Source organism: Anarrhichthys ocellatus, unplaced genomic scaffold (assembly GCF_004355925.1).
Source record: "Anarrhichthys ocellatus isolate YVR2014 unplaced genomic scaffold, GSC_Weel_1.0 scaffold5, whole genome shotgun sequence".
Lineage (NCBI taxonomy): Eukaryota > Metazoa > Chordata > Actinopteri > Perciformes > Anarhichadidae > Anarrhichthys > Anarrhichthys ocellatus.
In genome coordinates this window covers 9,288,897-9,311,975 of record NW_022280035.1, presented here as the reverse complement: position 1 = coordinate 9,311,975, position 23,079 = coordinate 9,288,897, and the positions used below count along the sequence as shown (strand labels likewise).

General features: G+C 42.0%; 3 protein-coding genes across 14 annotated transcripts in view; all 3 read right to left on the bottom strand.

Moving 5' to 3' along the window:
- LOC116382119 (ERC protein 2-like) overlaps positions 1–9,316 on the bottom strand; it is a 134,807-nt gene extending 125,491 nt beyond the window's left edge. For 3 of the 10 annotated variants that reach the window (XR_004212707.1, XM_031844846.1, XM_031844849.1), the window contains exons 1-4: positions 8,895–9,313; positions 5,959–7,101; positions 2,709–2,732; positions 1,819–2,586 (exon numbers count right to left, since the gene is read on the bottom strand). Coding sequence is in view for 9 of the 10 variants with exons in the window: in XM_031844846.1 (XP_031700706.1) it covers positions 1,819–2,586; positions 2,709–2,732; positions 5,959–6,822 (1,656 nt within the window). In the remaining variant the exon portion in view is untranslated. Of the gene's footprint in view, positions 1–1,818; positions 2,587–2,708; positions 2,733–5,958; positions 7,102–8,894 lie in introns of all 10 variants that reach the window. The other 7 variants (XM_031844850.1, XM_031844851.1, XM_031844854.1 and 4 more) reach the window with 6 other exon arrangements.
- A 603-nt stretch (positions 9,317–9,919) lies between these two features.
- tlr9 (toll-like receptor 9) lies at positions 9,920–14,394 on the bottom strand. Its single transcript, XM_031844856.1, has 3 exons — positions 13,966–14,394; positions 10,696–13,665; positions 9,920–10,579 (listed from the first exon to the last, which is right to left on the bottom strand). The coding sequence occupies exons 1-3, from the start codon at positions 14,095–14,097 to the stop codon at positions 10,373–10,375; spliced, it is 3,309 nt and encodes a 1,102-aa protein (XP_031700716.1). The 5' UTR covers positions 14,098–14,394; the 3' UTR covers positions 9,920–10,372.
- Positions 14,395–14,487: 93 nt separating this feature from the next.
- Positions 14,488–22,775, bottom strand: LOC116382121 (acylamino-acid-releasing enzyme-like). Of its 3 annotated transcripts, none has more exons than XM_031844859.1 (23): positions 22,694–22,775; positions 22,076–22,205; positions 21,865–21,991; positions 21,668–21,755; positions 21,406–21,481; positions 21,207–21,298; positions 20,419–20,493; positions 20,161–20,298; positions 19,959–20,050; positions 19,835–19,875; positions 19,612–19,733; positions 19,335–19,395; positions 19,016–19,113; positions 18,807–18,858; positions 18,532–18,620; positions 18,221–18,359; positions 17,521–17,604; positions 17,094–17,174; positions 16,284–16,372; positions 15,759–15,949; positions 15,381–15,483; positions 15,198–15,304; positions 14,488–15,092 (listed from the first exon to the last, which is right to left on the bottom strand). In XM_031844859.1, the coding sequence occupies exons 1-23, from the start codon at positions 22,703–22,705 to the stop codon at positions 14,987–14,989; spliced, it is 2,193 nt and encodes a 730-aa protein (XP_031700719.1). In that variant the 5' UTR covers positions 22,706–22,775; the 3' UTR covers positions 14,488–14,986. The 3 variants fall into 3 exon arrangements, with proteins under 3 accessions (XP_031700719.1, XP_031700718.1, XP_031700717.1); XM_031844858.1 differs by lacking the exon at positions 22,694–22,775 and having other exon boundaries at positions 14,488–14,883; positions 14,985–15,092; positions 22,076–22,669; XM_031844857.1 differs by lacking the exon at positions 22,694–22,775 and having other exon boundaries at positions 22,076–22,669.
- Between the last annotated feature and the right edge of the window lie 304 nt (positions 22,776–23,079).

Here is a 23,079-nt window from a genome sequence, read left to right as displayed (position 1 = left end):
TGTAGACTATATATGCATATATATATATGCATATATAGTCTACATATACACAGAGACTCCATCACAGATTCAACCTCAGAGGAGAGGAGGCCAGAAGGAGACGAGGGAAAAAAACGAAAGAACAACAATCGCCTCTCTTTTCAGTGAGGGCGGTCAGAGTGTTTTCCCTCATTAATCATACATTAATATTCAGACAAACACAGCTTGTTTTTTTTACCTTAGAAAAACACTCCTTTCTCCCATCTCTCCCTCTCTCTCACCTCTCAGACCTACTCACCCCCTCTTCCTCCATTGCACCCACAGTATGTGTTAAGCTGTCAAGTAGTTAAAAATAGCACAGCACACAGAGTGTGTGTGAACAGGTACTCACCTCTTATACACACAGCATGGTTAGGTCCCTTACGCACACGCACAAGTGCACACATGCACAGCAGTGGTTGCATTAGCATGGGGGGAAACACCCATGCGCCCCTCTGACAAAATCATAACAGTGACCGGCTCAGGTGGATATCCCATCAGCCACCGGCAAGCCCGGCGAGGGAGTGTCCTCGCTAAAAACACTAAGCCGACAGGCCCCAGATGTGCACGCGTGCTCACATAACCACACAAACACACACACACCCACACACACGCAATCACTGTAACTGGCCAGACAAACAACATAGACAGAAAAACAAGAACATCATGACACAAACAATAGCAGAGCCATGAACAGACATGCAACACACACACACACACACACACAGACACACACACTGACAGAGAGGTAGAGAAATTAAAGGCTAAGACGATTTAGGAGTTAAAAATAAACAAGGCAGGAACGAGGAGCACAGAGCCACTGCGAGCCCTCCTGGCAGAGGATACAGACACTCCTGTGCTATACTACAGCTCAATGGAGGGCTGGTGTTTTTAAATTCTCATTCAAATAAAACAAAAATTGTGTCCATGAGGTAAAATTTAAAAAAAACAGGAAAGTGTGTAGTATGAGCATACCCATAACAAATGTTTTTTTCTTGTATTTAAACTGATTTTTTTATGGGCTACAATCATTTTTCCACCTTATTTAATTAGCTTTTAATTCCAATGCACAACAAGCTTAATGCATGCCACATGCTGTGGAATAACTGCCAAAGGCTATGCTGAACGCACAGCCAAGTGGCATATGAGCAGCAGCCATATGAGCATGTGCATATCCAGGAACACACACACACACACACACACACACACAAACAGAGTTGTATTGTAAAACTGCATGGCTGAACACTGGCTTAGAGCTCTCCGTATGTTAATCTGGCCCATTGATAAGACCTGCTGAGCAGCTTTCTACTCACCACTCTACATAACACACACACATACACACGCACATACAAAATGCACAATATTTGCACTGCAAAATGTTATTAATTAATCTCATCAATTAATATGCAAATTACAAAATGACATAGATCATATGTAAATAAGTTTGGACTACGGCATAGAAAAAAAATATCACTTTAAACCATTTATATTTATCGCAATATCTTTTTATAAAAATCATGCTTTAGCCATCATGCACTTGGCTGTGTGATGGTAAGTCAAAGTCAGTTTGAGCAACCATTAGTAAAATGGTAAAGTAAAATCTGACATGGATATTGCTTTGCATTGTCAACACAGGCAACAATATTGTGTTTTTATGATTTTTTTTTTACCAAAAAACGAATAACTATTGACATACTGCTCAGCCCGTCACATCACTTTGATACTATAGATGAATGGTTCATCTATAATATCACCATTCACCTCCTGCAGCCCTCAGAAATATGAGGAAGAAAAACCCACCTCTCTCACGTGCATGTTCTCCAGCTGCGCTTCGGCCTCCTGCGCCGCCATGGTTATGATGCCTGTCCGCTGTCCTCGACCCCAGGTCCCCTGAACTTGACCATGGCCTTGACCTTGGCCCTGAAGCATCTCCAGCAGCCTCTGGATGCTCTCGTCCCGGGCACCCAGAGTGTGTTTCTGAGAATCGATTCTCATCTCCATCTCTTCCATGGTCTTCCTCAGCAGGAACAGCTCCTTGGCCTGCCGCTCGTGCTCCGACTGGAGCCGGAAGAAATTCTCCTCTGATGGATCCAGAGGAGGAGGCGAGGAGAAGCCCTCACACCCAGGCACCTGGCAGGGGCTGCAGGGCCGGAGTGAACCAGAGCTGGGTGCTACCACCGAACCTTGGCTAGGAGTGTAGAAGGGCTGATTTGAGCTGTTCTTCGGCCCAGGCTGAAGGGTGTTGGCAGGGCTGATTCTCTGCGCAGCTACTGCAGTGTTACAGCCATAACCAGGGCTGTGAATGATGACATCAGCTTCCTGTTGCCTGGGACTGTAGGTGTTGGATGGGCTGGCTCTCGGGCTATTCTTTGGCCCAGGACTGTGCAGGTTGCTGGAGCTTTGTCTGGGGCTGTGGCCGGGGCTGAGCCCCCCTCTGTGGTCCTGGTTTGTATGAAGTTCTCGATAGGAGCCGGAGTTCCCCTGCTGTCGCTGTTGCTGCAAGCGACTGTTCATCTCTCTGTGAGCCTTCAGCTCCTCCTGAAGCTCCTGAACTGTCAACGGAAGCTGCTACAAAGAGAGAAGGATTAAGCGAACGTTCATTTAATAAGTACACTAACACATTTAAAAATTAATAAACACAAGATGACACATTCATGTAAAAAATATACAGTGTGGTACATAAAACAGACCTTGTTTCTTCTTATATCCCCAGGCTGCAGCAGCGAGATGCGACATAACAAAGACATGCACACGCATAAAGTAAAATAGAAAGAAGATTAAATATATATATAAACCCTAAATATCAAACCATTATGTAAATTAGATTACTGCAAACTGTTGGGTGATTGTTACATGATTTTGCCACTAGGGGGGGTCATTTCTCTTCAAAACACAGGGAGAAAACCTAGAAGGTACTCAAAGCTAAAATGACGTGGGTTTGTTTGGAGGAGGTGAATATCAAAGAATGGGTCAGGATAAAGTGTGATGTTTTTTCAGATGAAAAGAAATTTATAAAATCAAAAACAATAAAAAATGACCTCAAAGAGAACCAGAACAATTACTGGCATAAATGCAGTGAGGCTTATGTGGTCCCAATAATGCCACTCACTAATCAATTGATAAATAAACTGACAAATCAATAATGAATCAAGAATACAATTGCTATATTTTCAAATCAGTGGACGAATGGATGAAATAGAATAATCAAAGGTTCATTTCTTAATAAATAAATCATTCCCTGTCATGCAGCATGGTGTGACACATAAAAGCCTTGGGAAGATCTTTGCCATGAATTCATTTTATTGGCTTGAACAATGTCTGCACAACGTTTGTAACGATGGGCTGAAGAGGTGCTAATGTAATTACTGATTGATTTGTCTTTGATTTGATTGACTAATTAATTATTAAGTGACACAAATGAGCACCAATAGAGTGGTGCTGGGGACAATACATTTCACTCAGCATTCCTGCTTTCGCCGCATGTTGCAGTGCAAAGTGTTACAAAATACAAAATGCTGATTCACATTGACATTTACATCTTGCAGCTCTTCTGACTGGCAAATGGAAATTCATTCTGAGCTTGAAACCAGAGACACAGAGCATTCTTGATGGTTGACTGAGCAGAGTAAGAAAAGGCACAAGGAAACAGAAACACGCACAAACACAGCATTGTCCTCAACAAAGACTACGTCAAAGATCTATTGACACAACTCTAAATGGAAGTTAAATTACTAATCTCTTCATCTGCGTGAAGAAATTACAATTTTTTCTTTAAATCTTCTTACTCCTCTGCTCGAGTCCAGAAGGTGGGGAACGCCAAGGACACAGAGTTGAGACGTAGGAGGGAGGCGAGGGTGAACATGGATAATCAATGCAACAAGCTAGCACTGAATATCAAGTCAGAGTGGGCGGACAATCCTCCACACAAACACACACAGCCAAGACTGTAGACACAAATACATATGTACAAGCACACACACACACACACGTACACCAAACAAACAGATGGTTCGGGGACAGCTCTGGTCATTACAGCTGAGAGAAAAGGTGACATTCCTTATGCTAATTACAAAGTTGTCTTGTCAGACTCAACTCTTCCCAGTGAGTCTCAAGGGGAAAAACACAGGGGAAATGGAGACGAAGTGATCATCTGAAAGGAGAAATGGCAGATAGAGGTGATAAGGGAGAGCAAGGTGACAGCAGATAGGAGTTTGAACAACATCTTCTGCATGAGGTATGAGGTATTGCGTTATCAAAGTGAGCAAGTAATTGAAAGAAACTGGGCTTCTTTCTGAGTTTATGATAGGATTGTAAACATTCTGAGAGAACGTTAAGGTCCAAGATGAGAGACAAAGGGGGTTGGTAACAATTTAATGAGCGATTGTTGCTAACAAATTCCTGATCATTATCAGCAGGAGCTGAACTATCCCTAGATGTGTGCATCTGTAAAAAAGGGGGGAGTAAGAGAGTATTATAATGTTTTATAATGAAAAGTAGAAAAGACAGTACAAGTGAGCGTGTGTTGGTGTGGGAGAGACCAATGAGCCGACACGTACAACTCTCGTTGAATGGGTCCTTTGCCTGGAGGAGCAGAACTGAGACAAACGCATCCATCTATCACAGTCAGGGCCAAGTGCCTGCAGACACACAGAGACTGGTAACATCGACCGTCTTGCTCCATTTAATGCTACAGACACGAGAAGCTCAACACCAGTAGTTCAGTGGCAAAGACATGTAATGTCTATAAAGTCTACTGAAGTCCCTCTGACATTTTGTAGGCGGTAAAAGTAGTGTGTGTAGTTTTTGGTGTACCTGCGTGTTCTCTTACAGAAGAGGAGGATTGGTGGTAAATGCAGATCTTCATGCAGTTGTAGCATACAATTCAGCTTGTTAAGGAAGCATTTTGAGAAACATGTATCAGTGGAAACTCTATAAAGCTACAGAACAATTACTATGTTCCTGAATGAAAACAGTTATTCATTTACAAACTTTCTGTTTTTATTGTGTTAAAGTCACAGGAAGTGTGTGGGCGTCACAGTGTCCTCACACTGTATGACAATGTGAGATGGAGAAAGCTATAAATACAAATGTAGTGGTAGCTCCTTGGTTACAGGAGGGAGGAGTAAGATGAAAGAAATGTTACGTTTTCACACAATTGTGTGAGAGACGAAGAGCAAGAGTTAGCAATAAGTAGATTCAACAGAAACTACACAAGCTGCATAGTGTGAAAGAGGATTAAATATATATCCAGAGAACAATTATATCTTTCCACCAGACAGACACAGACACACGAGGAAGTGAAAATGCCACAAAAACAAACGGTGACACAGAAGGTCGGTGAGATAGAAAAGACAAGCAAGACAGACAAAGAAAGAAGTGATATACAGTAGCTATGCAGTGAGACAGACAGATGGATAATGCCTCAGACTAAGTGGGCCAGACTCCAGGGAGAGGTGGTACAGGACAGACTGGTCACCATCCCTTCAGGAGAAGCTGAGAGCTTTTTCAAAATCTGACTCAGCCTGCTGAATAGCTGCCACTAGGGCACGTTCCCTTGGAAACACAGACAGCACTGAGCCTGGCAAGCATCTTGACAAATTAACTGCACAGAAGCCTTTCTAAGCAACCTTGAAGACGGGAACAAAAGGTATGATGTGAGAGGTATGATACACAGAGGAGATGAGCAAGTCAACAAAAATGTCTAAATGTGATGTGTGAACAGACACATTTTTGTTTCAAAATGAGATTTGCACCATTTGAAAGATGTGATCTTTTCTAATAAAGACTGCTGGTGTTAAAGTGACTAACTGTTGAATACTGAAATTCAGCATTCGATGCACTAAAGAGTTGTAAAGATGAAATTGCTTGTGTTTTGCTCACAGTCATTTCAGAATTTTCTCTTCATGTTTGAAACAAACTTCAATTTGTCATTTTTCTCACCTGCGAGTCGTCTTGATTAGTCCTGTACTGGTCCTTCAAAACCGAGGTCCTCCCCCCATCCTCCCGCCTAACCCCCTTGTCTCTTTTCACATCTGGGCTCCAGAAGTTGACATTGTTCATGCTGGGGCCCGTCCTTCCGTCCCTCCCTACATCCAGTTCTCTCCTCAGGCTGTCATTCTCCCTCTGCAGCTCCCTCAGCTGAGACTGGAGCTCAAACGAGGGAGCGTCTTCGCGTCCAGCCGAATCAGGGGCCTGTAGATGTCTCCCAGACTGGCGCCGCAGACTGGAAGTCGTTGCAGGGTGCAAGGTTTGGTCTCCGTAGGGGTCTGAAGGGGGATGGAGGCCAGAGGAGGTGATGTTTGGGGTGCTGCCCATGGCCGTTGTTCGGTTAGTGTAGGAGGAGCGGCTGGTGCTCCTGCCCAGCGTCATGGTGCCTTTGGGATACCCGCCAGAGGGTTCCAAGGAATCTCGCTCACAGGGGTACATGGTGCCTGAAGTTGCATAGGCAGCACTCAAAGACTGGATGTTCTCCATAGATAGGGTTTTACCCCCTGGAGCTGTCGCTGAACCACGAGTTGCTCCTTTGTCTGCTGCTGTGCCGGGTTTGATCTTTGAACCTGGCCTTGACACCGACCCTTGACCTCCAGCCAATTTAGACGCTGGTGCAGGCCCACTCCCTGACACGGAGCCTGGTTCTAGCCCCGAGCGGGAGCCCGGTGCAGAAATTACAGCCTGTTTGCCTTTCCCCTGTTTGGGGGATCTGGAAAAGCGTGAATGAGATGTGCTGACATCAGTGTGCCCACTACTCTTTGGACCAGCCGACAGCTTGCTGTGCGCTGGCTTGGCTCTAATGTTTAAAGGCATATTTTTATATGGCAAAAGTTGACCTTTGAGAAGAGACTGTTAAAGTTGGGAATATTTTCATATCCCTTTGTGGAACCAGAATGGATAACAAGGTTTAGAATAAAGGCCACCTCTTGGCCTCTAAGTTTTCACCTGTCCATTCTTGATCATTTCGGGCTTGAGGCTGAGTCTCAGTCAGTCCTATTAGAAGAAAATGGCAGTGACTGTTGGCTAGAGGGCTCCCAGACAAAAAGGCCAGAGGTCTTGTGGTTTCAGCTACAGTGCAGGACATCATGGATTCTAAACGGGTAAAAGAATGACAAATATTGAGAGAACGCTATCACCAATCACATAAAAAAATATATCACAAGCAGCATCACTACATGGTTCAGAGGGCTGGTATCATTGTATTATACTGTTGCCAATATAAGGATCAATCTGATACCAAAATAACGTTTTTGTTACTTTACTTTGAGCAACATAAAGACGTCTTTCTCCAGAACCTCTTTCTCGAAAAAAAATCAGGGTTAGGGTTATCAATAATAAGAGTAGAAATCTGATCAACGATGCCAATTTTGTGTTCGCTACACAGCTCTACAAATAATTAAGACCTGACAGACTGAAGAGTGAATATTTGTTGCACTGAATCATCCAGAGAACCAGTTACAGACAGCTATGTAGTGCATCACAATTATATTCTTGATGTAGTGGGGAGAGGGACCAACTTGTCCATTTCAGCACCAAGGACAGCACTCAATCCTCCATCATGAAGCACATGGATTCTAATGTCTGCTCAGGACTGAGGGAACCTGAGCTAAGGCCAATGCAGACTGTAGAGGGAATTGGAAGAGCAGCCTTATCTGCCATCCCTCATAGGTACTTCAAAGCTCATTGTCTGACTTTATATACCTACCATAGAATACCTTAGGATTCTACTAAAAATGGACAAAAGGAGGCACTTGTAATAAAGAGTAAATCATACTTGACTAGTCAAGCATGTTAAGAGTGTGCCCATATTAGGATACAATCAGCATATACAGTAATATACTATATGTTTATGTCATAAAAAAGCCATACAGACAAGTAGGTAAAAAATTATCCCCAGGAAATCAAAGTAAGCACAACGCAGTCCATGGTGGACCAGATATTGGGGACTGTCCGCAAAGCAGAGGCAAATCCAAAATCATAATCCCTCCTCTAATCCAAGAGGATTGGGTGCTTTGAGTCACGATGCAGCTGACAGATTGGTTAAATCCGCTTGTCAGTCATAACATAGCTGTCAATCCCTTATCCATCATTGTTTGAGACAATGACTTTAGCTTTATGTGCAGCAATGACACCATCATGTCTGCGAGTAATTTCGGTACACAAATTGTGCAATTCATTTTAAAAAATGAGGATTTAAAATATAATGACAAAGATGAACTGGTCAACCATTTAAAACAAGGAAACCGCGAACATGTTGGCTTGCTACTATTGAAGCTTTGCTTCATATAATAGATATAATTTGCATTAAGATGGAGGTCTCGGTCAGTTTCGAAGGGAACGCGCTAAATTTACGCAGCTGTATAACTCCTTGTCAAGCCATACTGGCAAAAGACAAGCACGACTGATTCAAATACTAAACAAAATGCCGAAAGTGGTGCAACAGAGTAGTGAACGTCTCACTTCGCCTCAAGCCTCTGCACTTCCTTGTGAGTTCGGCAGCCAGCTGTTGCCGCGGAGAGAAAACTCGAGTCACCGCCCAAACTAACTCGTTAATTTACATGATTACATTTGCCTCCCTCAGTTCAAAAAGCGGCCAGCCACCCTAAGGGACAAGCTATAAAGTAGGCTGCATCATCACGAGTGGAACGGTCGTTGTGCATGCGACTATACGCAGCCTGGACACAGACGCCCGAATAACTCTACTACGACCACGGCATGAAGGATTAGTTTCTTGCTCATATGCACACGGCTACACGACTTCGAGCTAGAACCTTACATAATAATTAATCTGCCACACAAATTGAATGCAGTTTCATTTGTTTAAATAATATTGGCAAATGATGCCACAACGTCCAGGTGTGCACGCAAGGTGTGCTCCAGCTTACCGGGCAGGCAACTCTCCATCACCATGAAGTCCCAACCGTTCCGTGTCCGACCTCGGCGCAGGCTCCATGATTTCATCGGCTCAGCTGTCTCATGACCTGTCCTGCCATCGGGTCCGCGTGGGCGCGCTCTCCCAAACTGGCGCGTGCGCGACCGGTGTGGTGGGGCAGCACGACCAGCAACAATGGGAGGGTTCCTTTTTTTTTTTTTTCTTTAATAGGCACCTACATGACACTTGAACGGTTGTATGTACACGAAGCCAAATTTGAAAATAAAAATATATATAACATAGAGTGCCAAGTAAATTCAATTAAATAAAAAAAAAATGGAATTGAATTTTAGTTATTATACAGATCAGGCAACAGATATCCTACCCTAACAGTCATAGCCACATTTAATGCCATGAAGGCAAGTTTACAGGGCTATAAGAAGCTGATGCATGGGAAATAACATAAAATTACACCACGATTGGATGTAGCCAAAGGCTGTAATATCCTGACAACTGTGCACCTGGGCGGGGCTCTCTGTTGCTCTTTGAGAAGGTTAGGAGACTGCAGCTGTTCAGGTCACTGTTCATGCACTGAATATAATTCACCCAGAAAATGAGCAAGAATAACGTTGTCAGAGTTTCACTCTCAGAAAAGTGATGGTGTTTTGTCAGATGGAATTCCCGGGCCACGAGACAAAAAAATGAAACAGAGATCCCAGTCCACAAGTAGATAGTAAATAGGTGTTTTTGCTTTCATGCATGCACATCTGTTGTTCATCACTGAATTGTATATTCTGGTCAGGAGCTTGCAGAATTACTTATGTAACACTTCCTTGCCCTGAAAATTGGTGTAGCCAGATGTGGCCCAAGTTTCCTCCTTAAATTTCGTGAGAAATGACAGGTGACTTGTCTAACTTTGAATGGGTGCAAGCAGAGAACGCAATTGTCGGTGACCTGTACACAATCAGTTTCAATTCCTCCTAAACATCTAACAAAAGAGAAGTGAAACTTTGATATTGTGGGTGGGGGTGTTGTTTACACAAGTATAACATTACTCCTTTGTAATACTTGAAATAGAACTACTAGTGAAATCAAGTCAACTTTATTTGTATATTCCAATATTAATGTCTATATACAATGTACAGTGTCTTGATTTGCAGCCAACAACATATTCCTACACAGCCCAAGCTCACTAAAGACAAGTATTAAAGAATCAACATCATATTTTGTTCGATAAAAAACAACAGAATAAAAAAAGTAAAATATTTACAGTGCATGGAAGAGTGGTTACATTTTAAAGGTACTCAATACAGAATTCAGAGCATATCTGCTGCCTCCACATGGCCCATAGTTACATATTAAAAACATCCACCTTGTATCATTATATATGTGACACATGCAGTTAAGGAGGTTTGTCCAAATGATGCAATGGAAAGATTCTTAACAACAAGGGCTTTTTGCAAGTGCTCTCTATTAGCAGTTGAAAGGAGGTCATATAAAACTTTCACTCATATTGTTGTCATAGAATCGGAGGTTATCTGATGACAATGCCATTCTTATTCGGTTCCAGAAAAGGGGTTGAGCCCTTGGGTTTCTCGGCCAGGACAACACAGATTTTTTGCACAACCGTTTCCTCAGCTGAAGGTACTTCAGTTTGGGAAACATCTCATCCAACAGAACCAGCATAGCTGCATCCACCTTATTTGGAGGAAATCAGAGATAATTTAGTGTTGTGACAACATGGCAACAACTCAGACGGGATAAGAGTCACACCCACAAAATGCTTATGGAAATAAAAAGTAAATTTTACTCACCTTCTCGTCCAGAAGCCGCTGTTGAACCATGAAGAAAGCCTGGCGGATCACACCGTTCACTGTTTCACCACCAGTGGCACCACTGGACAGCACAAACACTGTCTTCACACTGCTGTAGACAGCATTGTGCAGATTTTCAATACATGAAAGCCCAGGAATCCAGTCCCTCTCCTCCAAACAGAGACAAAACCTCCTGTGACCTGCGTTCTCCAGATTGACCGTTAACTCATTGTAGACCCAATCCCTCACAGTCCGGTTCTGGGTGTCAAACACCACAAAAGCATCATAGTGATAATGCGAATCACTACCAGCGAGCTGGGAGTAGCCTTTATGTCCTGCCCAGAGTACCTGTAAGCAATACCACAGATCCCAGCCATAGAGATGCTTCAGTAGGGGCAGAACAGTGAACGCCACAGCAAAGAAGGAACAGACGACAAAGGCTAAGCTACCATAAATGTCCTGGCAGGAACGCTGGTCCATAGAGAGTACACTCTTGCCCTGCTGGGACTCTGGGTAATCACAGTGTACATATGTGGTGAGATAAGGAATCTGTACTGGAGTAGTACTCAAGAAGTCCGCAAACCAAGATGTATCACAGTCACATTTAAAGGGGTTGGCATGCAGGGTGAGTTTCTGGAGGGCACTACCATTTCTAAAGGGGGCAGGGAGAAAGTGGTGGTTCAACGCTTTGATCTGATTGTGGTTGAGATACAGGTAGTGCAAGGATTTCGCCATAGTGAAGAAATCCTCAGGAATATTACTAAGGCGATTGTGACTGAGGTCTAAGAGAGACAAATTTGCTCCAAATTCTATGACTTTGAAAGGCAAATGATAGAGGAAGTTGTGACTAAGATTCAAGTGACATAAATTGGTGAGTGCGGAGATATTTTGCCATGGGAAATAGTTCAGCAAATTGTCACTGATGCTAAGAGTCTCTATGCTTCCTGGGAGGTTACACAGCACTTCTGGGGAGACTGACTTCAGATCATTGTTAGAGATGTCAAGGTAGGTGAGGTTTGTAAGGTTTTGAAAGAAATGAGTGTACTTGTTGTTATCAGACTCCCACATAATGTCCAGGTGATTTCCATAGAAGTAGAGATACTTCAAAGAGCTGCTGATCAGCCTTTGATCTATTCGCATCCCAATGCCATTGTTTGCCAGACTTAGAACTTCCAACTTTGTCAAATTTTGAAGGAACTCAAAACGATGACCCATGCCTTTCATTTTGAAGTGAAATTCATTGTTACTAACGTCCAATACCTTCAGCGTGGGTTTAAGCTCACTGAAAGCGTCTTTATAGTAAAAATCAAATCTATTGTATGACAAAATGAGAACAACTAATTTTTTCAGGCTTTCAAATAGCCCGATCTTCAATGCCTGGCTCATGTAATTGAAGGAAAGGTCTAAACAAACAGCATTTTCCATCCCAACAAACACCTTTTTGTTAATAGACAAAATGTCATTTTGAGACAGGTCAAACAGCAGTTTATCACGGCAGAAAATGTTTTTAAAGTCTAACAGAGATTGGAATTGTGACACATTGTCCTCAAATGATTCCAGCCTGTTCGAATGGTTGGATTCCCAGTTACCACTTCCAGATGTGGCTTTTTGATCTATTAGCATAAGGGGTGGGTCAGGGAAATTGTGTGTATACAAATTCTGGTTCTGACAGCTTTCTTGTTCCTCAATCTCAAAGGAGGGACTCGAGCAGCAGGGAAGGAAATTAAGCATGTTTTGGGAGAGGTCAATATTGATGAGAAGCGGTAACTGCTTCAGAGCTGTTAAGCTACAATTATTGATGAAGTTCATTCTCAGTTCTAGTGTTTTTAGATTTTGTAGTTTGGACACAACATTAAGACTCTCTTTTGAAAGCGTGTGGAAAAAGTTACCACTCAGAAGTAGACATTGCAGACCAGACATATTGGCAATATATGGGGAGAGGATCAGTTCCGGAAATGTCTTCTGTGGTTCATAGTTATAAATGAGGCTAATCCAAGTGAGGCCCTTCAGCTCTGCAAAGAAGGTGCCGTTACGTATAGCATATGCCAGGAGGTTGTCGGAGAGATCCAATCCATCCAATTTCTCCAAAGGCAGGAAAAGACCCTCTGGGAATGTTTTCAGGGAGTTTCCTCTCAAGCTGAGGTGGGTGATGGAGCTGTTCTTAGCATAGAAGGAGTCTGGGTGTAGGCGTAGCGGGAGATTTTGTGGGCAGGGAAAGCAGGGTCTGGCTGCATGGTCACAGCGCTGGCAATTCCACTCCAAATTCAAAAACGTGAGGAGAGTCAGGTTGGCAAATGCTCTTGCTAAGACCTCTGTGATTGTATTCTCTCTTAAATCCAGACTTTGCAGTGAGGGTGGCAACCCTTTAGGGATAGCGGTGAGATTATTGTACCCTAAGGTAAGGTTTTTGAGTTTTGGGAGCTCTCTGAAAACCCTCTCGCTGATGTTTAAGGACTGGTTGCAAGGGTTTGCATAAAAGCAGTTCCTGGAGAGGAAGAGCTCTACGAGATTTGGAGTTTTTAAAGGGTCGACAATGTTGAAGATACAATTATTCTGTAGGTCAAGAACCTCCAGGCTTTCAGGTAACCAGGGAATAGAGGTGAGGCTGTTTCCTGACAGATACAGACGTTTAAGCTTCAATAGGCTGAATGCATAATAGTGGATCTCCATTTTGCATGAGCGGTCCTCCAAAGCTCTCAGGCTACCTGGTTGACAATTTTCCATTATTTTCAGAGTTTCAAGGTTTTGGACACCCGACAAATCATCCTGCCCCACTCGATGTATCTTAGTCCGACTTAGATCGAGCGACACTACAGTAGTTGACTTGATGAAGGGGACACGCTTGAGTGGTCTGTTGTAGCAGTCTACTGTGGTGGTATTCCTATCAGTGTCACATGGGAAGAAGATGGTATTTATGGTCCTCACTAATGGAAGCAGCTGGCAAAGGATGAGGACATTCTTCAACATAGCCTGAAAAAATAAAAATAAAACTTAACTTCAGTTGTTTGTTAACGTTTCAGAAGATGCAGTCTGAGCAGACCATTTCATTTGACAAAATATCAAGCATATTCACTAATTTTTCATCAATATCGTCATATACACCCTACAGTTAAAGCAGCTACTAACAACTGTAAATGAATCCCGTTAGCTTTTTTAAGCCTTGTCAATCGGCCATGTTTGTCCATAAAATTTAACAATTGAGATATAACATTTTCTTACAGTGAGATGCATTACATTTTTGATCGCAAAACAAAATGTTATCTTACTTACCATGACAGGTATAGCATGTATCTTAACATTCACATCGGGAGCAAGATGAAGCAATCTTTCGTCCAGGTGGGCAGGGGAAAGATTAAATAACTGTATCCAAACGTCACTGCAGTTGCAAGAAACTGAATACATGTATGCAGAAGTGAAAGCCTGTGGGTATACACAGCACGATGCAAATCATGTGGCCCAGGTCAAATTCATGTAGGGCACCAGATACAGAAATTATGTAAATTGATTAAAAAATATATATCCGTAAACAGTATAATAACCACTTAAGAGTATTTGAAGAGTGAAAATTACTCAATGCTTTGTTTTTCTGAGTGTACAGATGGACCAAAGAAAGGACAGAGAGATGTTTTTTTCTATTGGACAAAGTATTGTCTATTGTGTGACTTCCTTAATTCAGTACAATTCTAAATAAAAGTAATAAGGAACCACTTCATCACCTGCTTCGAAACTCATTTTCAATCTGAATAAATGCTTATGTATTCATTCATTCATTCATTCATTCGACACAGGTAGTATTTTTACAATCAATTTATTAAGTGCACTGTATCATGAAATCCATTAAATCAAAAGATTGAAAAGATGAAAAGATTGATTATGAAATGATTTTCCTTTGCTAATATAACTTTAAAACACAACTAACACACAGAAGTATTTTCTGTGTGTAAAGACTGCAAAAGAAAAAAGGAAAAACTGTACCAATAAAATGTATTTCTGGTTAATCAAAGCTGCATAAAACCTGCTTTTATTCAAGTGCTGTGTTAAAATATATTTTAGCATCCACGTATTGGAAGTTATGGCTGCAATCGCCGTAGCCAAAGATAGATAACAAGTAAAGGACAGTAATACAAAGTGTGTTCTGGTTGGAGAGCAAGTTCAATGCTTTGGCTTTGGATTGGACATCATACTGTCCTGGAAACAGGAGCAGAACATCCCTTATACACAATAGTGTCTTTTCCCTGCAGCAACAACAACAGTATTGGCATGCCACTATGTATTTATCTGATATTTACCATCACTGACACATGTGTTGAATTATCCACAGAGCGATGTTCATAAAGCCATCAGACTCGGCATCAACCTTGGAGAGAGAGTGATTGTTCCCTGGGTACCACAGTATCCTAAATAACACACACCAGAGCATTAGTGAATGAACAATAGAAGCCCTTTGTGCAGTGCATATCTGACACAACCAACAAAACATGTTACTCAGACAAGCTGCTTACCGGACTGGGACCTGCTTTGCTTTCAGAGCTCTGTAATATTCAATTCCTTGCTTGTTGGGTACACGCTTGTCATCTTCCCCTATGGTAAGCAATACAGGGGTCTGTACCTAGATGAGAGATCACCTTAGGTTACTACATTGTGCAACAGCACCAATGAAACCACATGCACAGAAATACTTATACCTGTGTGACGTGTTTAATGGGGGACTTGTTCAGCATCTGTTCCCAAACAGCAGGGTCAGGTAGACAGTCTGTACTGTAGTCGTAGCCAGTCTCAACCATGCACCTGAAAAATATCATCCAAACATCAACCGCAAGGGAAAAAAGACAAAAAAAAACAGAATGGCTTTGAGGTCTTTTGTTCATGCATTATTGAACACTTCCTTCCTGACACTGAGGCAGACACATGCCCTTTATCTGGCTCACAGCTGTCAGAGTGGAATGTCAAGGGTTCAAATGATACAAAACAACAAAGACGAAAAGTTGTGCACAACTGGCACAGTCACAAAATGAGTAAACACGGGTGGGCAAGGGTGTGGGAACGTGCATGCCAGGATGTACCAGTCCGGGATGTCTGTGCTGCCAATCATAGATGCCAAATTGATGACGGGGTTGCGAGCCACACAGGCCTTGTAGAACCCTGGGTACTGGCCAATCAGATGACAGGCCAGGAAACCACCATGGGAGCCCCCAGAAACTGCCACCTTCTGCATGTCGAACAGGTCCCCTTTCAGAACACTTTCAACAGCAAACTGGTAGGAAGAAAAACACAGGAAACTGTGAGAGATCATTTGTGGTGAAGAAAAAAAGGAAGACAGATGAAAATCAGAAGTTGGGGGACAAGAACAAATAGAAGAAAAATCAATAAAACTATAGCTGATGAGCCTTAAACAGAAACTATGGCAACTAACCTCCACTAAATATAGAAATAGCAACTAAAATCAACAAAGTCTAAACAAAGAGCAATGATGGAAGTCATTTTTACCAGGAGTAAAAGATACCTTCATAGATCTATTTCATGACATGAAGAGCGTGCTAATCGTTTTAAGCAGCATTGGTGCTCTGTCCTACACGGTTTATTCTTACTTGAACATCTTTGACGTCCTGGGTGCCAATATTGCCAGGTAATGAGAGGATACTGTCCTGGCCGTACCCAAGAGAGCCACGATAGTTCACTGAGCAAAGAAACAACAAACAAAAATAGAATTACCACTTGTCTCCACCAAGTCAAGCTGCAGTTTACATCTATGTCTGTACAATATGTCATTACTTCATCTTTCTATCCTATTAGACATTTGTGTGAAATTGTCAAAATTAGCATATGAATTATTGAGTTATGGCCAACAACGTGTTTTGTGAGGTCACAGTGGTCTTTGAACATCAAATTCTAATCATTTCACCATTGAGTCCAGGTGGATGTTTGTGCCAGATGTAATGAGATTCCCTCTAGACGTTCCTGAGATATCGTGTTCACAAGAATGGGACGCACATACGTACATATGGACAGACAGATGAAGGAATGGACGACAACCCCAAAAACATAAACACATTTCCATCAATGTATCAGTCCTAGATATTATAGTTTTGCATCGAGTCATATTTCTCTGGAAAATATACCAGGAAAGTTATGATTGGTTAAGCCTGTGAAGTACATGAGTACTCTTAAGATGTTCACAAGATAGGAAAAACTAAGCTAAGCGCAGTGAAGGGAAGTGACTCAGGAAATAAATACTTTTTGTAGGCCGAAAGCCGAGCCGAACCTATTCTGTTTTCTGAGACAGCACGTGAACCTTCCTCATCCCCTTTTTACACAAGAGTACATATTCTATGGGTGAATGAGCAACCTCTGAGCAGGTGTCTCACATAAAAGCACTCCACATTAACATATGAACATACCCAGTAATGTAGCAAAGCCCATCCTGCACAGCACAGAGGAGGACAGAAGCCAATCAGCTACAAACACTGAGTGAGGACCGCCTAAGTAAAAGAAACAAGTTCATGTAAAATACAGATTCAAATTTTGTATCAAAATGACAACAGATAACATTGCATGTAGAATCAAATTGATATACAACATCTTACAAACATTATCTACACTTGTAGCACTTGACTGAACAGAAACCAATCCCAACACAAATCCAATTTCCACTTCAGCAGGAATTCAAATGGAAGCAACATTTCTATATTAATTTAGCTTTTTGTAGATACTACATTAGGTTAAAACTGTACAACGATTAACAATTATGTACCACTACCTAAGTGTTGATTTTGCCTGTACTAGAAAAATAATAATGACTCCAGAACCATAATGAGAGTAACCAACCATGAGGAATGACAACAAGAGGCAGCTTCACTCCATCTTGAACCTCCTTTGGTTTGATCAGCAAAGCTTCAAAATCAAGGCCGGCTGGAATATAGAAAGAAATAGTTAGTCCTATAAGATTACATCGGCTGTTCTTCTTGTCTCCCAAAGACAACTAAATCGTTTCAACCCTCCATAAACTAGAGGACATAATTATTCTTTCTAAATTAAAACAGGAGCTTTATCCTGCAAACTCCTTTACTCCATCTCCAGTAAACAGGACTGCCTGCTGCTTTATCATAATGATTACTATCGCATCATTTTGTACAAACTTATTAAACCCAGCCACGACTACATTAAGTCTATGTTTATTCTTTAAAAAGCCAGGTGGCTGTTAACTATACCTCTAACCCCAAATATTATATATTCCTCCTGACTAGTTTATTACGTAAACCTGTCCAAGAGATAGCTTTGCAAAACATCTTAACTTTGAGACCTTATAATTCTCACTTTTCGAAAGGTGGTGGTTCAACTCTCTGGACTGCAGAGTATGTGAAGGAGTTTCTTACATATTCTGTACACTTCATGTATGTGAAACAAAATGGAGTGTGGACAAACCTAACGGCATCTCTTCAGACCATTCGACGAAAACAGAGAAAAGCAATGTATTTCAGGTCCTTCTGTGAGGAATCCCGTCGAGATACTAATAAAACATTCTTACGGTGTTGACTGTTGTCTTGCTCTGGTGGAGGAGTGAAAGTCAAGATCTGCCAATCAATTTCTGGCATCGTCTGAGAGTCTTCCAAAGTAACCCAGACCACTTCCTCCTGAGAATCCCTGGCCGGAAGGAAACCCACCCTCTGGACAAAGAAATTAAATTGCAATAGGTGAATAAGACATAAGTTTTTGACTAATAAAGCCCCCCCCCCCACACCCCCTCCACCCCATCCCAAAAATTAAATTCCTGCAATAATATATTAGGTATATACTAGAGAAAAATGTGAAGAATCAAATAAAGACCACTTATCCTACCAGACTAGGAGGGCAGTTTGGAGAGGAGCAGCTGACCACCATCAAATCTCTCTGTATGTTCAGCAGACACCAGTTACCGACATCGGTCTCTACAGACAAACAAAGAACGTCATCAGACACAAAAGGTTGAAATAAACATTTCCAAGCTTCCCAGAACACTGATGCAGTAAGCAAATGACCTATTGGAGACCGTAAACACCAAACAACAATAAACAAGACCGTCAAGACATGAGCATGAGTAACACCAAGGCTGATCAATGTGTCTAGCCACTCACCTGAAGTCAGAGAGGTGACGCTCCCTGTGCTCATATCCACCATCAACAGATCCTACAAGAGAAAATAATACTTTTTTTCAGGTTAAGAAATAATACAATTTCCTCAGTCTGAATACTTAATGTGTAAAATATACAGTTGTCAGCAAAAAATATCAACATTGTTTGATTTGTATCATAATAACAAGAAACTTCCCAGGAGTTGACTGTACCTTGCGGCTGCGCTGAGGGCAAGCAACAATAACACGCTGACTATCAGCTGACCAGCACTGAGGGGACAACTGAGAGCTGTAGATACCAGTAAAGCCATCTGTAAAGCCACACAGACACAGACAAGTTTGATATATAATCAAACTAGAATTACCACCTCACAGTTGTATGCCCATCAAGTTTCAGTTTACATTCATGTCTGCCCAAAATGTCATAATTTCGTGTTCGGTACGGACGGATGGACGGACAACATGAAAACATAAGGCCTCCAGCCAGAGGCATGAAAAGGGTGCACTCATGTGACCATCAAGTATTCCTTACCCTCTCCAGGTCTCTTCACCACGTCCACCACCACTGAAGTCTTCTTCGTATACCAGTCGTACTAAAAATAAAATGTGCAATCACAGAGGAAAGCATCGCATGAAAACAAATGCATAACTCATAAATATATTTCTGCTACATGTCTACATAACAGAAAACAGCAAATGGTGCATTGTGTCAAGAAACATTCCTTCCTAATTATTCCTTTCGCTGAGTACAGTGCAAGAATGGAACGTTATTGTGTCTCATGTGGAAAAGAGGCCCCATCCTGTCTTACCATACAGAGCCTGCTGCACTGCATGTGTGGTCCAAAGACAGAACATTCCAGGTAGACGATCCGACACTGGTCTGGGCTCAGCCTGGGGGAGCACACTGCACTTGTGCCTGATGTTAGCTGTTCTGAGGGACACGACAAATACAATACACATGAACATCTGCAGTAATAATAACAGAATTGAGCTATATCTTTTTAAAATATAATAAGACAAACATTCACTTACCACATCCCCCACCAGTAAGATCCACATAGAACAAAGATGATCTGACAGAGAAAAGGAAGACATGAATAACTTGAAGTAACTTCTGATAGGCCAGCTTCAGTTCTTCTCTTTGATCAGTAATCACCTCCTGTTGGGGCAGTACTTGAGGCCAATTCTGAAAGGCTCATGCCACCAGCCCACAAACAGCACACCTGTGTCTCCTGGAGCCCAAAATGCCTGCAGAGACAAATTAACAGACAGAGAAAGCAACAGCAGGAGTATGAGGGTATGAGCACACTATACATGCACAAACAAACATGCATCATTGCACAAACTGCTGTACCAACCTGTCCAGGTGAGATGTCTTCAGGCACCCCCTCCAACACAGAGACGTTGTCACCCTCGATGTCCAAAACACAAAGCACTGGGCGGCTCTTACTAACCAGAGCCTCTCCCCAGTCCTCATAGAAGACGAACTGCTCCCCCTGCAGGGGTAAGGAAGCAAGAACACAAGTTAAACTAGAGTGGAATGTAACCTAAGAATGTTGAATAAACCTTTGATTAACAAAAATCCCTTGCGTTTCAAAATAATTATTTGCATTCACCTTTACGGTCTCTTTTTTCTCCACACTCATGGTTTCGTCCTCGTCCCCAATAGAAGACAACTCTGGTGACTCACTCTAGAAAACAGATAATGAAACATAGAGTAACGAGTTTTTGCCTACTAGTCTGACCGATCTATTACACCAATCACATATGGGTAGACAACTTGCTTAACTGCTGATCTGGCCACATCCCAATCAGTGTTGTCGGGGGAATTTTGCTTTTGAAAGGCGATGGAAAATACCTGGGGTGCATTCAAAATGCTTTTATGATTGAGCAATAAGCTTAAAACAAATGTTGTGCAACAACCTTTGAAATATATTTGATCAGGTTTGCTGAGTGTGCATCTGCTGAGGCCATTAGTCCGCAAACAAGGTCATTTTGTATCATCCAGCATGTATTAAAAAGCTTTCTTATCAAATTCTTTACAGATAACCACAGAATAGTTAGCAACTTGAACCAACAACAAGGCAATTTATGCACCATGTAGCTTCTTAAAAGGTTGTTTTTTAGGAGTGTATGTGAATTGATGATCTTAGGATAGAGGGTGTCGTATGCTGTGCAGATTGTAAATCCCCTCGAGGCAAATTTGTGATATTGGCTTATGTACGTAGATAGAATTGTCTTGACTGTTTGCTATGCTCTGGGCAGTATTGAACACAACCCCAGCAGTGACCTCGGGGTGAAACTAAATGCTACCTATTTGCAACCTTTAGAAATCAGAGCAGCAGTTCTCTGCCCCATGTGATTCGGTACTGATTTACCCTCAAATATAGATTTGCTGACAGACCTGGAAGAAGGATTCTGCCTTCAGTCTCTTCCTCTCTGCTACGTACAAGAGGTGGGTCTCAGAGTGGGACCAAACCAAGCAGCCAAACTGATCTGAAAAAAACACAAAACACAGCGTGATTAACACCTCGACTGGTTCAAAGAAATTGGTTAACAAAAGAAAATAGTCAGATAGGTAGTCAACAGTGCAGTTAACTCACCATCTTCATAGACTTTGCCATGCTTCTTTAAGGCTGTTAGATTGATGCTTTTCATCTTTATGTTTTTACTCCAGATCTGAAGGGTCACAAAGAGGTCCGGGGAGGAAAGTCAAAGATCTTGGATATCAAAGTGCAAAGTTACATGAGGTGTTAAACCTCATGGTGGAATACAGAAATGTACAGAAATACAGGTGAGCACCATAAAAGGGGGCCATTAAAAAAAGCAAAGTTTTGGTACAGTGGGTGAGGGACAGCCACACACCTCCAGAAACTGTTTGTCCTCTCCTTTGATCGTGCACTCTCTGACAACGGCCTTCATCTCACCTGAGGGGGAATCCTTACTTAGCACCCTGACAGGGCAAACATATTGATGAGACATTGTTCAGTTTGCTCGGGGTTAGATGTATGACGAACATATTCAAGCCCACTCCAAACAAAAATAACTAAATGTTTACATACTCTCCTTTGATTTCAGTGCAGTTTCCTGAGGCTCCAGAGTAGACCACCGACTTGTCATCGTGGAATACAATGTATTGTCGGCAAAACTTGACATTCTCATTCCTGTCCAGATCACGCTGGTTCCATTCTGCAAAAAATAAAGCATTTTAACAAAATGTCATCAATGATCCTGCAGAGATCTGATGATCTTAGCATGTGCGTATGCGAGTACCTGTGTAGATGTTGCTGTATTTGCCTCCATACTGAGAGGTGACGACAGGTCCCACGTCTGCTCTGCTCAGAGAAGGGAAGAGACTGAGTTCCCTGTAGAGCCTGGCAATGTCCTCAGGGTTGGTCATCACCTGACGGGAAGCCACAGAATAACTCATCGCACTGACGTTACGTCTAAATGATACTAACTGTCCAGCAGCGAACAACGCCTTCCTCATGTCCTAGTTAGCTAGGAAGCTAACCAGTCACACATAAGTTTGTAAAGTTAACACAGTTTATGGTCAAAAAACAGAGGTCAGTTCATAAACATTAGACGAATCCGTTATGCTAACAAGTCAAACGATCGCTGCGTGGAAAACAAACCAAGTGAACAGGCTGGTTTGTTTTTAGCAGTGTTTGACCAGGAACTTCCTGTGCGACCTGACGGAAAACAACCGGACCAAGTGTCAGTTGGCTAGTTTGATTTAAAAACTGGCTAACTGAGCTATTATCAAACACAATGACAGCGTCATTAACGCCAGCTATAGCTATATAAGCACCAATGTGAGGCTTATTTTTTTGTAGGATGTGTTAACCGTTCAGAAGCAAATAATAAGTAGTCAGTAAAGTGGAAACATACCTGTGACGTCATGATAACGACTGTGTGTGTGTGTGTGTCGTCGGTCTGCAGAGCAGTTAAGAGCACAATAGAGTAGTTAAGGTGCTCTCGTACAAAGTTAACTAAAAATAAACGTTACTGTTTCAGCTTCCGGTTTCAACTTAGAAAATAAGATAAAATCCCGTTTGAACAGTTCCTGGATGAACAAAAACACCGGAATTCAGGAACGAATATAAACAAATAATTATAAATAAATGACACGTAGTAATCTAGAAAATAAGACAGTCAACTAGGAACATAGTTCATCATATTAGAACAGTTTATTCATAATAGTCACACGTGCCAATACGTTTATTTCGTAGGAAGGTCACCGCTACAACACCCAACAGGAAGCAATATACTAATTA

Coding starts and splice junctions, on each gene's coding strand:
- tlr9 (XM_031844856.1), bottom strand. CDS start 14,097: ATGTATTCAGTTTCTTGCAACTGCAGTGACGTTTGGATACAGTTATTT. Junction 13,666..13,965: donor TACATGCTATACCTGTCATG/GTAAGTAAGATA, acceptor TTATTTTTTCAG/GCTATGTTGAAGAATGTCCT. Junction 10,580..10,695: donor AGCGGCTTCTGGACGAGAAG/GTGAGTAAAATT, acceptor CCTCCAAATAAG/GTGGATGCAGCTATGCTGGT.
- LOC116382121 (XM_031844857.1), bottom strand. CDS start 22,292: ATGAGGAAGGCGTTGTTCGCTGCTGGACAGTTAGTATCATTTAGACGT. Junction 19,396..19,611: donor AGTGCAGCAGGCTCTGTATG/GTAAGACAGGAT, acceptor TTTTATTTTTAG/TACGACTGGTATACGAAGAA. Junction 18,360..18,531: donor CAAACTGCCCTCCTAGTCTG/GTAGGATAAGTG, acceptor TTCTTTGTCCAG/AGGGTGGGTTTCCTTCCGGC.